This window comes from Heterocephalus glaber, unplaced genomic scaffold (genome assembly GCF_053883595.1).
Source record: "Heterocephalus glaber isolate CG9 unplaced genomic scaffold, H.glaber_assembly_v1.0 deba00001593, whole genome shotgun sequence".
NCBI classification, from domain to species: domain Eukaryota; kingdom Metazoa; phylum Chordata; class Mammalia; order Rodentia; family Bathyergidae; genus Heterocephalus; species Heterocephalus glaber.
The window spans coordinates 6,249,866-6,263,502 of record NW_028258368.1 but is presented as its reverse complement, the minus strand read 5'-3'; the positions used below and the strand labels follow the sequence as shown (position 1 = coordinate 6,263,502).

The 13,637-nt window shown below is 37.0% G+C and overlaps 1 protein-coding gene across 6 annotated transcripts in view; it reads right to left on the bottom strand.

Moving 5' to 3' along the window:
- The window catches only part of Lats1 (large tumor suppressor kinase 1), a 52,518-nt gene that overhangs the window by 25,726 nt on the left and 13,155 nt on the right, over nt 1-13,637 (bottom strand). For 5 of the 6 annotated variants that reach the window (XM_021237955.2, XM_004856894.3, XM_004856895.4 and 2 more), the window contains 2 exons: nt 12,608-13,101; nt 7,000-7,147 (listed from right to left, as the gene is read on the bottom strand). In XM_021237955.2, the coding sequence (XP_021093614.1) occupies nt 7,000-7,147; nt 12,608-12,958 (499 nt within the window). In that variant the 5' untranslated portion in view covers nt 12,959-13,101. The remainder of the gene's footprint in view (nt 1-6,999; nt 7,148-12,607; nt 13,102-13,637) is intronic. The other variant, XM_087193574.1, reaches the window with a different exon arrangement.

Sequence of the window (13,637 nt, the reverse complement as noted above, 5' to 3'; positions counted from 1 at the left end):
AGTACAGCATATATTAATTAGCTCAGTTTAGTTCAAAAAGAAAAAATTATAAGATTTCAGTAAGTGATTTTATTTTATCTTTAAAATTTTTATTCCTTTTTTATTTTTTTTTTTGGATTTTGTGAGACAGGGTTTTGCTCTGTAGTTCATCCTTCCTTGAACTCACTGTGCAACCCAGGCTGGCCTTGAACTCAGGCCATCCTCCTGGCTCAGCCTCCCGAGTGCTGGGATTACAAGCATGTGTCACTATGCTTAAAATTTTATTCTTGACTAAGTAATACTTTCTCATTGCTCAAAATTTACAAGATACAAAATGGTACCTGGTCTGTCTCTTACCCTACCAATTTCTTTCCTTGAAGGTATTCAAAGTTATCAGGAAGTACAAAATTCTGTACAGATATCATCTTATATATATGCATGTGTATTTGTAGATAAATTATTAGAGGAGAAACTACTGAGTCAAAGGGTATATTCATTTGTAATTTTGACTGATGTAACTACTAATTTTATTTATTTATTTTATTTTTTATTTTTTGGTACCAGTGATCAAACTTGGGACCTTGTGCTTTCGAACCAGGCGCAGGCACCACTGAGCTAAATCCCCAGCCCCGAAACCACTAATTTTAATATGGCTTTTAAAACAAGTTAGCAGGGAATAATCAGCTGAGCACTTAGTAAGGTATAGATTTTACAGGAATTTTAATAGAATAAAATTTTAACTTTAATGGAATTTCCAAGTAAATGAAATCAGCAAGAAAATATACAATATCAAAAAATGAAGCATTTAAATGCAACAGTCTGGTCACTTGGGAAAAATACGTAATACATTAAAAACAAACTGCTGGGGGTTAGAAAATGCTAGCCCAAAGCTTTGACATGCTGAACTAGAGAGACAGTCTTAGAATTAAGTCAGAATGAAGGTCTCTTTGACTTTCCCCTGCCTTTGTCTCTCTCTCATCACCGATCCTTTCTCTGTGAAGCCCTTATCTGAGTAAGGCAGTTCCCTTTCCAGAAGGAATGAAATTGTTAAGAAATATTATTAACCAGAAAGGATTAACCACAGAAGTGACTGAAAAGCAAATTCCAGACTTAAGAGTCCAGAGGAACTTTGTCTGAAGTCTATTCTTGGGTTCATTCATCTCCTCTACAAATCATTTACTACTCTTCTGAATTTGTCCCCCCCCCCCCGCCCCGCAACACTTTCCTCTTCCCTATGAAGGTGGTATTTAAGTCTCAACAATTTGACCCCTTTGACTTTTTGTATTTCATATGGCTTCTGTACACATAAATTTGTATGACTTTGCTCATGTTAATCTATTGTTAATTTATTTCAGAAGATTTAAAGATTTGAACCTTCAGAGAGGGCAGGAGGAATTCCTTTCATTGGTATTATACACTGGTATAAAAAAACATAAAATATACATTCCAGAAGGATTAAAGATTAAAGATAAAGCTGTATAAGCACTAAAAGAAACAAGCCATTCAACAGTTTAGGAGTACCTCTTTTATATCTCTTGGGAAGTTCTTCCCAAGCATTTCAAAGATGAAGATCTAAATATGTGAAACACCTATGACTATTCAAAACAAAACAAACATCTACAAATGTGAAAGATCACTATTATCATGGGAGAAAATATATATAATAACACATATGAAGGGAAAAAAAGCAGTAACATTCAGAATGTAGTTTAACACTGCACTGCATGTAGGATGGGCAGCTTTTGGATCTGTGACTTCTAAGGAAATCACTCTGGGCAAGCCAGACAAGTCCTCTGGCCACCAGGCTCTGGCTCACTTTCCTTAGATGGTCAGTGGAGACCGAAACTACCATGTCACTCATTTAGCTTTTATCAGTTAAAATGTTTTATCAGTTAAAATGTAAGTCTCCACAACCCTGGAGTATATATGGCCGTCCCTGCTGTGTTATGCCTCTGTTAGAGCCCTCTACATTCTTCCACCTCCCAGACTCCTCTGCCACACCTTCCAGATTGCACAACCAGCCAGTGCTTTTCTATCACTGACTTTTATTCCCAGCTTTCCTGCTACCATTTTGAAGCTAGTTTTCTTCTGCTGTTGTTACTTTCAACTCTTTGAAATTAAGATTTTCCTTAAAACTCAACAGGGCCCCTGGAGTGGGGATTTAGCTCAGTTGGCACCACGCCTGCCTTGAAAGCTCAAGGTCCTGAGTTTGATCCCTGGTACCAAAATAAAATAAAATAAACAGGGCCAAAAGGCAGGGTTCTATCTCTGCTCTCCATTTATGATTCTAGATCATTATTCTTTTTAAAAAGCCATCTATTTGCCTGGCATTTGCAAAGCCCTGGGTTCAATCCCCAGCATGATGAACAATAAAAGCCAGAGCTTTTGTAGCTCATCCTATCTGAAAAACCAGGTCCACTCCCCTGACCTAATGAGCTCCTACTCCCTTTCTCATTCATCCACAACTATGGCATTTGATCTACCCTAAGGCCTATAACCTCAACATAGCTCCTTGACCCTCTCCCTCCACTCGAAGTACCACTCTTTAAATCATATTTCAAATTTTGGTATCACTCTTACCTGTTCTTCTTTCATAATGAACCATACAAGGTTTATACTGTCCAATTCCTCTTTTGATTAACCTTACTACAGAAGTTCCTCAACCTGATCAAGAGCTCCAAGATTAATCCTCTACTTCATCAGTCCTCTTTTTTTTTGGTACCGGGATCGAACTTGGGTCCTTGCACTTGCACAGCAGTCAGCGAAACCACTGAGCTAAATCCCTGGCCCAAAGTATAGGTGTATATCACCACGCCCGGCACTTTTTTTTTTTTGGTACGGGGATGGAACTTGGGTCCTTGCGCTTGCGCAGCAGGTGGCGGCACCACTGAGCTAAATCCCCAGCCCCATCAGTCCTCTTTATGGCACATTTGATCTAGTATAAATTCATGGCCCATCACTTCTTAATTTCCCCTATTGCTTTTCTTTTTTCATGCTTTCAATTCATTCATTATTTATTGAGCATCCACTATATACCAGGTCCCCCTCTAAGCAATCCAAATACATTAGTGAACAAGATAATGCCCCTAGACCCAGGGAACCTATATTCACAGGGGAGGACACAGACAATAAACAAGTGAATAAACAAAGTAATTTCAGGGCATAATAAATTATTCATATAAAACATAAATGGTGGGGAGGGAAGGAAGGAGAGGGAGAGAGAGGGAGAGAGAGGGAGAGAGAGGGAGAGAGAGGGAGAGAGAGAGAGGGATAAGGAACAGAAAGGAATGAAAACCAGTAGTCAGAAAAGGCTCCTCTGGGAGAGGACATAGGAGCTAAAACTGGGTAATGGTCCTGAGGTAGGAGCTTGGTATTTTCCAAGAACAAAAAGAAGCCGGAGCTGGGCATACTGGGGATATGGTGATACACAACTATAATCCCAGCACTTGGAAGGCTGAGGCAGGAGGATTGCCAAGTTCAAAGCTGGGCTGGGCTATATAGCAAGTTCAAGGATAGCTTGGACTGTGTAGCAAGACGCTGTCTCAAAAAGAAAAAAAAAAAGAAACAAGTATGTCCAGAGAGCAATAAATGAGAGGAAGAGAATACTAGATAAAGTCTGTGAGGTAGCCAGGTTATGGAGAGAAGTTATGGAAGGAATGAAAAAACACTAAAGATAGAGGAAGAAGAATATGCTCTAAGGAAGGACTTCAACTCCCTTTTTAGTATTAGTCTCTTTCTAATTTATTGTGCACTTGTTTAATAAAACTCTGGTCATGGGAAATTCCAGATATTTCCCTTTTTTTTTTTAACCACATCTACCAGAAGAGATGATATAACAGTAAAGTTGATTCTACTATAAATTCATGACCAGCATCTTCAAATGACATCAGCACTACCTGGAAATCCTATTTTTTCTTTAGTCTCTATTGTTGCCATCCTTGGTCTCCTAAATTGCTTGTCAGCCACAACTCCTAGCAAGTGATAGTTTTCTACTTCAGAGAAAAGACATCAAAAAGTAACTTCTTGATCTAACCTACCTACCACAGCCTGTCTGCTCCTATTATGGCTGCTCCTCTTTCCAGTAAAGCTAACAATCCTTCATCCTACGCTTTGGATCTTATCTCCTCCTTTACTTGAACCATTCTTGAATATATAATTTCATCCTCTTACATAGTCATCCAATCAGCTTCTAAACAAATATAAGTCTTTCCTATTAAAAAAATAAGACGACTCTTCCATTCCTATTCACCTCAAAGTATTATCTGGTGCTGATGTAAAAACTGATACTGGCCTCCTATGAGTTAAGTGGTAAGTATGGAAGTTGAGAGAAGTGAGGGATTTTACAGATTAAAAAAAAAAAAGTTTTTGTTTTTTGTTTTGGCAGTGCTGGGGTTTGAATCCAAGGCCTTACAAATACTAGGCAAAGGCTCTATCATTAAACTCCGCCCCTCTTTTCTGGTTTTTTGAGACAAGATCTTGCTATGTAGTTCAGTCTGGTCTTGAACTCACTACATAATGCAGGGTGGTTTTAAACTTGCAGGGATCCTCCTGCCTCAGTGCAGGGATTACAGGCATGTACCATCATGCCCAGCCCTATCCCTTTTTAATTTTTATGTATTTTTGAGATACGGTCTTGCTAAATTGTCCAAACTGGTCTTGCAGTTCTCCAGTCTCAGCCTGAGTAGCTGAGATTACAGGCTTGCACCACCACACCTCACTTTTTACAGAAATTTGACAAAGTAATCAGATGTCTGTTAAATCTAATAATAAAATATTTAGATTTTACTTTATATGCCACTTTTATTTCTTTGTGACATCAAAACTTGGTGAAGGAGCCATCCATAAGTGCCTCACTAGAACCATCCCTATAAAACCTTATCATTCTTCAGATATCAGGTGTTTTTCAGGAAGGTTTTCTGTTCTTGATTAGATCAAGATCCTCTCTACAGCAGTTCACAGTACCATGTAATTCTCCACTCCTCATTCATACTTACATAGCTGTAATTCTATGTATGTTTGTTAAATTTATTTGAGTTCCCATTACTAGAATGTAAACTCTACAAAAGGGCAGAACTTATTCAATGTCAGGCAAAGGGCCTGAAACAGCAGTTGATCGATAAAAATTTGTTGAATAAAAGGAGGAACGAAGACCTCTTATAAGTCAATAAACAAATACAAGATTAACAAAGACATACAATGGCAATTTAAAAATAACCAATAAAGGTGTAGTTCAGTGGTAGATCATGTCTTATCAGTACATGCAAGGCCCTGATTTCAATCCCCAGCACCAAACAAACAAACTGTGCTGGGCATGGTGGCACATGCTCATAATCTCAGGAGGCTGAGGCAGGAGGATTGCAAATTCAAAGCCCAGCCTATGCAACTCAGGAAGAGACTGTCTCAAAATAAAAAAATAAGTATGACTGGGGATGTGGCTCAGCACTCCTTGGGTTGAATCCCGGATATTGCAAACAAAACAAAACAAAACACAAAATAACCATTAAATGTTCATCAGTGATCAAAGAAATGTAAATGTAAAATGAGACAATATTATTAATTAAATAGACGAAAATAATACATAGTACTGGCTTTACAAATATTTGGCATTCTTATTGTCAGCAGATATGGAAAATATAAGTTGGTACCACTCGTTTTTGGGATGTGGGTACTGGCAACTGAACCCAGGGCTCTATACTGAGCTACATCCCCAGCCCCTCCCCCCCTCTTTTGAGACAGATTCTTGGTAAGTCATTAAATCACCCAGGCTGGACTTGAATTTGTAATCCTCCTGCCTCAGCCTCCCAAAGTGCTGGGATTACAGATGTAGACACCATTCCTGGCTTACTTGGTATCACCTTTCTAGACAGCAATATCTACGGAAAACTGTAAATATTTTCCAAATATACATTTAAAATTTATTTTTAGAAAATCATTAGGTATATACAAAGATTTAGGTATACAGGTCAAAAAACAAAATCAAAACAAAAATGGGAGATTGGTTAAATAAAGTATGTAGAGCTATTAAAATTATTTTAGCTGGGGATTTAGCTTAGTGGTGCTGCCACCTGCCTTGCAAGTACAAGGACCTGAGTTCGATCCCCAGTACCAAAAAAAAAAAGAAAAAGAAAATTATTTTGTAGGGCTGGGGATAAAACTCATAGGTAAAGCATATGCTTAGCTTGTGTGAGGCTATGAGTTCAATCCCCAGCATCATACACATAAAAAATATTAAAATAAAAATTGGTAGAACATTTAAAAAATCAAGTTACACATAGTATATCAAATGAATAAGGTAGGATTTGGTATCATACCATTTTTTGGCCTAAACAAGAATCAAAATATATACAATCTTACTCAGGTTTCCCACGGGATAAAAGGATGGGAAGCAACACACCAAAATACAGTGGTTAACAATGGCCAGGAGTAGTGGCACTTGCCTGTAAGCCCAGCACACTGGGAGGCAAAGACAGGAAGACTGCAAGTTTGAGCCCAATCTAGGCAATTTAGTGACCTTGCAAGAGACCTTGTCTCAAAATTTAAAAATTTTTAAAAAGGGATGGGGATGGATGTAGCTCACTGTGAAGGCCCTGGGGTTGTTCAATCCCCAGTAACCACACACGCACACACACACGATGTTTTCTTCTGCTTAACTGTTGTCTAAATATTCTATGATGAATGCATTTTACTCTTAAAATATGAAAAAAAATTTTAAAAAAAAAACCAAGAGTTTGAATGATGGTATTTGGGGGTAAAAAAGATGTGTTTCAGTTGCAATACAACCAATCAAGTAGTTCTCAACCTAAACTCCTGCTTATCAGAATTACCTATTAACTTTTAAATGTGAGGGCCCCATCCTCAAATTCATTTTAGTATAACACTGTAACATTATGATCTTAATTTGAGACTTTCAATTAACTGGGATGCTTTTAACAATTTCTAAGACCAAAGATTTTATATAATTAAGTGCTATAAAACTATACCATAAAATAGACTAGAAAAAAAAAAAGCTTGATTAATCACCTGGCTTCATGCTGGCATTAATAGGTCTGGGAGCTGCTGTAGCCATCTGTTCCCGCCGAGGATCTTGGTAACTCATTTTACTAATAAATTCAATTGCTGCTTCTATACTCCTATTATTAGTTTTCTGCAGAGCCTGTATAACCATATCCTGATAAGAAGTTAAAAAAAAAATGAAACAAAATTTAAATCTTGTAATTAGTAGGAGGGAAAGAACAATATGAATTCTACCAGAGGAATTCATAACTATGACAGACAGGGCCTTAATCCACAATATTAATGTCCTATTTGTAACTACTAAAAACAAAACAACACCACTATCACAACAAAAGCAACCATAAATCTCAAATTACTAAAGTAAACAAAATAAATCCTTTAATATATTTCTTTAATATTTTCACCTTTATGTAACAATTTTTCCTTCTAGGATTTTCTTTGGGGTACAACCACGGCAACATAACTCTGATTACTTCTCGTTTTTAATTTCATTCTTATATAAACAGAGACTACCAGACTGTTTACAAAATTATCAATCAAAATACTAGAAAACACTTCTTTGTATCATTAAAGCATTTTATGAAGCGCTTTTGCCATTATGTATACTGGTAAAAGAACAATGTAGTTCTATTTTTCCCTCTTGGAGTTTACATTTTCAGGAAACTATTTACAGGGACACAAATACAGGACAAATGATAGAAGAAAGTAGATATAATTATGTGATGAAGACTTTAGGTGGTTAGATGGTATAATGGAAGAAACAAGATTTGGAATCAGTCTAATTTGAGGTTGAGCAGCTTCACGTTACAATTGTGTGGATTCTGGTAAGTTATTTAATATTCCAGAGCCTCAGTTTCTTCAACTGTAATAAATTTTCAAGGTTGATTCAGGGTTAAATTAGAAAACATGGAAAGCACATAAATGCAGTGCCTAGAGCTTAAATACCAGGTGTCTTCCTTCACTCCTTGTCCTTTATGTTAAGCATAAACATAAATTATAAAGTAACATGCAGAAAGCATTCAGGTGTGCATTTATCAAGAAGAGGACAGGCCGGGGATTTAGCTCAGTGGTTACACCGCCTGCTGCGCAAGTGCAAGGACCCGAGTTTGATCCCCGTTACCAAAAAAAAAAAAAAAAGAAGAAGAGGACAACTACTTACTTGTTCTAGAGGACAAAATATTTCAAATGATATTCTAAAATGTTGTTATGGCTTAGAAAGACCAATGGGTGAAGAGGCTACTAACAGATGATTATGCTATTGGAAATGAAAGTGAGGCCAAAGAAAGGTTGTGGTAGAGCCAGGGGTGAGCATGTCTATAATCCCAGGTACTCTGCAGACTACAGCAGGCATTTGAAGCCAGCTTGGGCAACCTAGCAAGGCCCTATCTCAAAATAAAAAGTTAGGCTTGAAGCTCAGAGGTGGAGCGTTTGCCTAGCATGTGAGAGGCCTTAGGTTCAATCCTCAGTACAACAAAAACAAAGCTGTGATAGAAACCTATTGCCTACCCAAGATACATAAGATTCATTATCATTTTCTTGCAAAAGTTACTGATCTTGTTGGAAGAAGCATGGTTTCTGAAATAATTTTGCTATTTTGGATTTGGGAACTGGTCCTTTGTGCATCCTGTGTGCTGGAGTATGTTGCTACTGTGAAGTGAAATTCAAGAGATATCTCCTGAGAGTCCTAGACTCTGACATCTTTAAGAGGCCAATGATAACTATTTAAACTGAATCACTATCCTGTTTAAAGCATTATTTTTAGTTTTGTTAAAAACAACCAAACTCGGGGCCGGGGATTTAGCTCAGTGGTTTTGCCGACTGCTGCAGAAGCACAAGGACCCGAGTTTGATCCCCAGTACAAAGAAAAACAAAAAATAAAAAACACCCAAACTCAATTCCTTACTGAAGCAAGGGTAATGTGGTCCATTTTATGCCAATTAGACTTTGCAAATTTGCAATGAGATACAAAGAAGTTAATGTCTCAATGTATATGCAAACTTAAAATAACACAAATCACCTAAAATTAAAATTCATCTGAGTGCTTAATTTTAAAACTGGTTAAGCCAAGTGTACCAATAACTATGCTATCATTTACCACATGTCAGTGCATGTCAGCTGGCAAGAAAATTGGTACCCATCCTATTCTTTTTCAGTATGGGAATCATTCTTGTTAAATTTCAGCCTGTGAGTTTGGTGATTATTATGGTAGCTTTTAAAAAAATATTTACTGCTATGTTTTAAAATATATTTTATATCTATAACATGAAATAAGGGTGTTAGTGTCAGTGTGAAAAAGAACACTTTCAAACCAGTAACTTTTGGATGTAAGTCTTATGTGACAGAAAACATTAGGTCCACATAACTATACCTGTTTCTAGGTAAAAATACACTCCGGTGATTGTGTACTTTTTTTTCCCCTTTCTTTCTTATTTTTGTGGTACTAGGGATTGAACCTAGGAGCACTCTGCCACTGAGCTAAATATCCATCCATTTTTATTTTTTTAGAGATACAGTCTTTTTAAGTTGCCCAGGCTGGCACTGAACTCATGATTCTCCTGCCTCAGCCTCCCAAGTAGATGAAATTATGGGCATGTGCCACTGTACCCAATGACTGTATATCAATGTGTTTCAAGAATGTATTGCTGCTTGGGGTGGAGATTTAGCTCAGTGGCATGACAACTGCCTGGTAAGCACAAGATCCTGTGTTTGATTCCCAGTACGGCTGGGGGATGGGGGGGTGTGTGGCTGCTATTTGACCTTTAATTTTTGTTTGTTTTTGAGACAGGGTCTTACTATATAGCCCAGGCTAGCCTCGAACTCATGGCAATCTTCCTGCCTCAGCCTCCCTGAGTGCTGGGATTATAGGCATGTGCCACCATGCCAATTCTTAACATTTAATCTTAGGAAGAAATTAATCTAGAAATATTTGAACTTTTAATTCTACAGAGTCACCAGAAACATTCTCAAGAGAGAAAAAGCAACTGTCTTGAAACTGGCAATGTTCATAAAAGGAGTACGTTAGGGTTTATGAAATAGCAAAAAGAATGAGATGAAAACTAGGTAAGAATTTTGAAGTATCAAGTTAGGCTCTTGATGATCTACCGTATAATAGGAAACTACAAAATAAGTGAATCAAGTAGACTGCAGAAGCACACTGCCACATCCTTTATATCACTATTAGTATATATAATACTGTGCCATCACTATTTGTCTAAGCACTTGCAGTGAAATGTCTAAACACTTTCAGTGAAGCAACATTACTTAAAGGTTATCAGTGTCATAAAGTGACAATTTTGAGATGTGTGACTGGACTAAAGCTAACATGTCTTTGTAATGCAAAGCCATTATTTTTTATTACTGCCAATAAATGAAAAATAGGACATGAGAGCTGGGGATGTTGCTCAGTAGTACAGTGCTTGCCTAGCATGGTCCTACCAGAGTCAATCCCCAGCACTGCATGCACTAAGAAAAAGAAGAAGAGGAGGAGGAAGAAGAAGACATTGAACAATCCCTTAGATTTCTTAAAACTATGTACATCAGAAAGAACTTTTAGGGGCTGGGGATTTAGCTCAGTGGTTTCGCCACCTGCTGCGCAACCGCAAGGACCCGAGTTCAATCCCCAGTACGAAAAAAAACACAAAACTTTTAAGTCCCTTAAAGATATGGACCATGTCTGATATGACTTATTATCCGTACTGACTGGTTCACACATCTATAGAGTGACTTATCTGACATAACATATTACCAGCTAGTGGCCATTAAACCTGTGTGATTTGATAAACTCTCTTAACAGTATATAAAAGGAAAGAATAACATCAGTAATCTCTTTATTCTTTGCCTTTTGGCTAAGTAGGAAAAAAGTGCTCTGGAGAATCTACATTCCAGCCATTTTCTTAATCCTATGCAAAAACTATTCTAAGTCCTTTTTCTTCTCCCTCTCTCTAATTTCTGGTACAAATTCAGTATTTTTAGAGCATGTAAGTATAAAAATGATAGGAAATAATTTTAATCAAATAGGTAACTAGAATGAGCTGAAAAGAATAACCTTTTCTCTTCCCAGTTTAACTGTAAATTTCTCTTTTTTTTTTTTTGTAAATTTCTCTTTTAAAATGTTGTAATTCAGACTTAGGTTCTCTTCTTTTTTTTTTTTTTTGGTACCGGGGATCGAGTTCGGGTCCTTGCGCTTGTGCAGCAGGCGGCGAAACCACTGAGCTAAATCCCCAGCCCGGTTCTCATTTTTAAAATTAAAAAGACACCAGATAATAATGTTTCCATTAATAAGACCATAAATACAACAAAACAGTGGTTCCATATAGCCTAGATGTGCATGCAGTAGGCTATACCAACTAGGATTCTGAGTGTACTATAGGATAGTCACACAATGAGGAAATTGCCTGATAGTTCTTTCTTCATTGATTAATGAATGACTGTAGAGTGATGTCTAGAAATGTGGTCACCAAAATTTTAATAGTGAAAGAATTTTAAGAGTAGCTGTCTTTGTATAATAGAACTAAAGGTAATTTTACATTTCCTATTTTTTAATTTGTTTTTGTTTTTGTTTTTGGAGACAGATTTCACTCTGTAGTGCAAGCTGGCTTAAACTCACTGTGTGGCCCAGGCTGGCCTCAGACCCGTGACTATCCTCCTGCCTCAGCTTCCTGAGTGCTGGGATTATAGGCAGGCGCCACTATGCCTTTATTTTCAAATTTTTTACTCAAAGTGTAAGTAAATTAAAGAGCAAAATCAAAGACAGATAATAGGAAACAGAGATAATCTTTTACAAATGGGAAGAGAACCAAAAGATGAAGAGAGAAGAAAGGGAAGTAAAAAGATGTGTTAAGTACATGAACTAACTCTCCATGATGAATGTAATCATTATGTGCTGAAAACTTACACTAATAAAAATAAAATTTTAATTTTTTCATTTTCCATAAGTGATTTTTATCTAAAATGATTTCTGCCATCTAAAATATTCACTCACAAGATATAGTAAGTAAATCTGATTATTAACCTAAACAAAATATGATTAAATAAATGTGCTATGAAAAGTCTAAAAATTTAAACTTCATATCCTTGGAGCTATCATTTCTCCAGCAGCCACTGAGCTTGGCGAGCTCATATTTCACACAGATGTCCTCCCCCTACCCTCACCTGTGGCTTTCTTTTCTTTTCTTTTTTTTTTTTTTTTGGTACTGGGGATCAAACTCGGGTCCTTGCGGTTGTGAAGCAGGCGGCAGGCAGCAGAACCACTGAGCTAAATCCCGGGCCCACCTGTGGCTTTCTTCAACTGCACTTCCACTGACTTCATGAACTGATCTTTTAAAATTCTAGAAACTCCAAATTTTGTTACAGATAGCAAAGAAGAAACTAAAGAAATACAATTATTTTGTTATAATAATTAATTGAGCTGTAAACATTGTCGATGGAATATACAAATTTGTATACACAGTCAAATTCTTAGAGCACGAGCTCACTAAAACAAGTGCTATTACACCAGGGATTTAGCTCAGTGGTTCTGGCGCCTGCCTTGCAAGCTCAAGATCCCGAGTTTGACTCCTGGTACCAAAAAAAAAAGTGCTATTACACAGTACAAAGTAAGAACAAAAGTTCTTACCTCATCAAATCCAGCAGCCTGCAAATCTTGAAACATTTGTGGATTAACTTCTGAAGTACTCCTGCAGGAAGAACTTGTTTCATTTGCAAATGGTAGTAAAGAGTTTCGAATTTCTTGCAAGGCTTTATGATATGTCCCAAATTTGGGTGGATTTCTCACTTGTCGAGCATCTTCAGTTGACATTTTGGTCATGTTATACTCAGCCTTAGCAGCATCAGATGGTTTGGATAAATTCCTAAGGGATTCTCGAATTTCTTGCAACATTTGCCGGCTGCTGCCAGTGTAGTTACTGGCAGGAAAGGTCTTAGGCCTCATTTGTCTATATCCTTCTGGCTTTTCACTCCTCTTCATGAAAACATCTATATATGTAACCCACACAAATGACTTCTTTATGAGCTAGTTGATAGATTCAGAGCTTTCTCTTGAACAAAAGTGAAAATAATTCTTTGATGAAGTCTTCAGGAACGTTAAAATCCCTAATAATCTAAATAACCCTGTGAAAGAAAAAATAAGTAACAGCTATAATTGATAAAGCAGTATAACGGACCTCACTGATACAGGAGTGAAGATATCCAGCTTATATTTCTGGTTCCATTAAGGATTTACTATAGGACCAGAACAAGATACTTGTCCTCTCTGTGCATATTTCCTAGTCTGTAAAATAGATGTACCTTATTTGCCTCAAGCAGTACAGACATTCTTTGTTTAATAACTGAGTCCAGTTTCTGTGACTAGGTTGTTAAATGAATTGGTCACTAAATGAAGAATTGTATGTAGTATGTACATTACAACATTTAGAACAAAGAAATGGTCAAAGGAAACTCCAACCTGATGACTTTGCATTTATTTAACACATGCAGTACTATAATGTGTAACAGAACAAAATTATAGTACTGTACTGTAGAGTACAATCAACAAAAATTACAGTACTGTATAAACAAAGTATACTGTACTGGACCCCCCCCCCAAAAAAAGACATTGAGGCTCTATAAACAAGATGTACAGAACTGTACCAAAAAAAGATATGTCA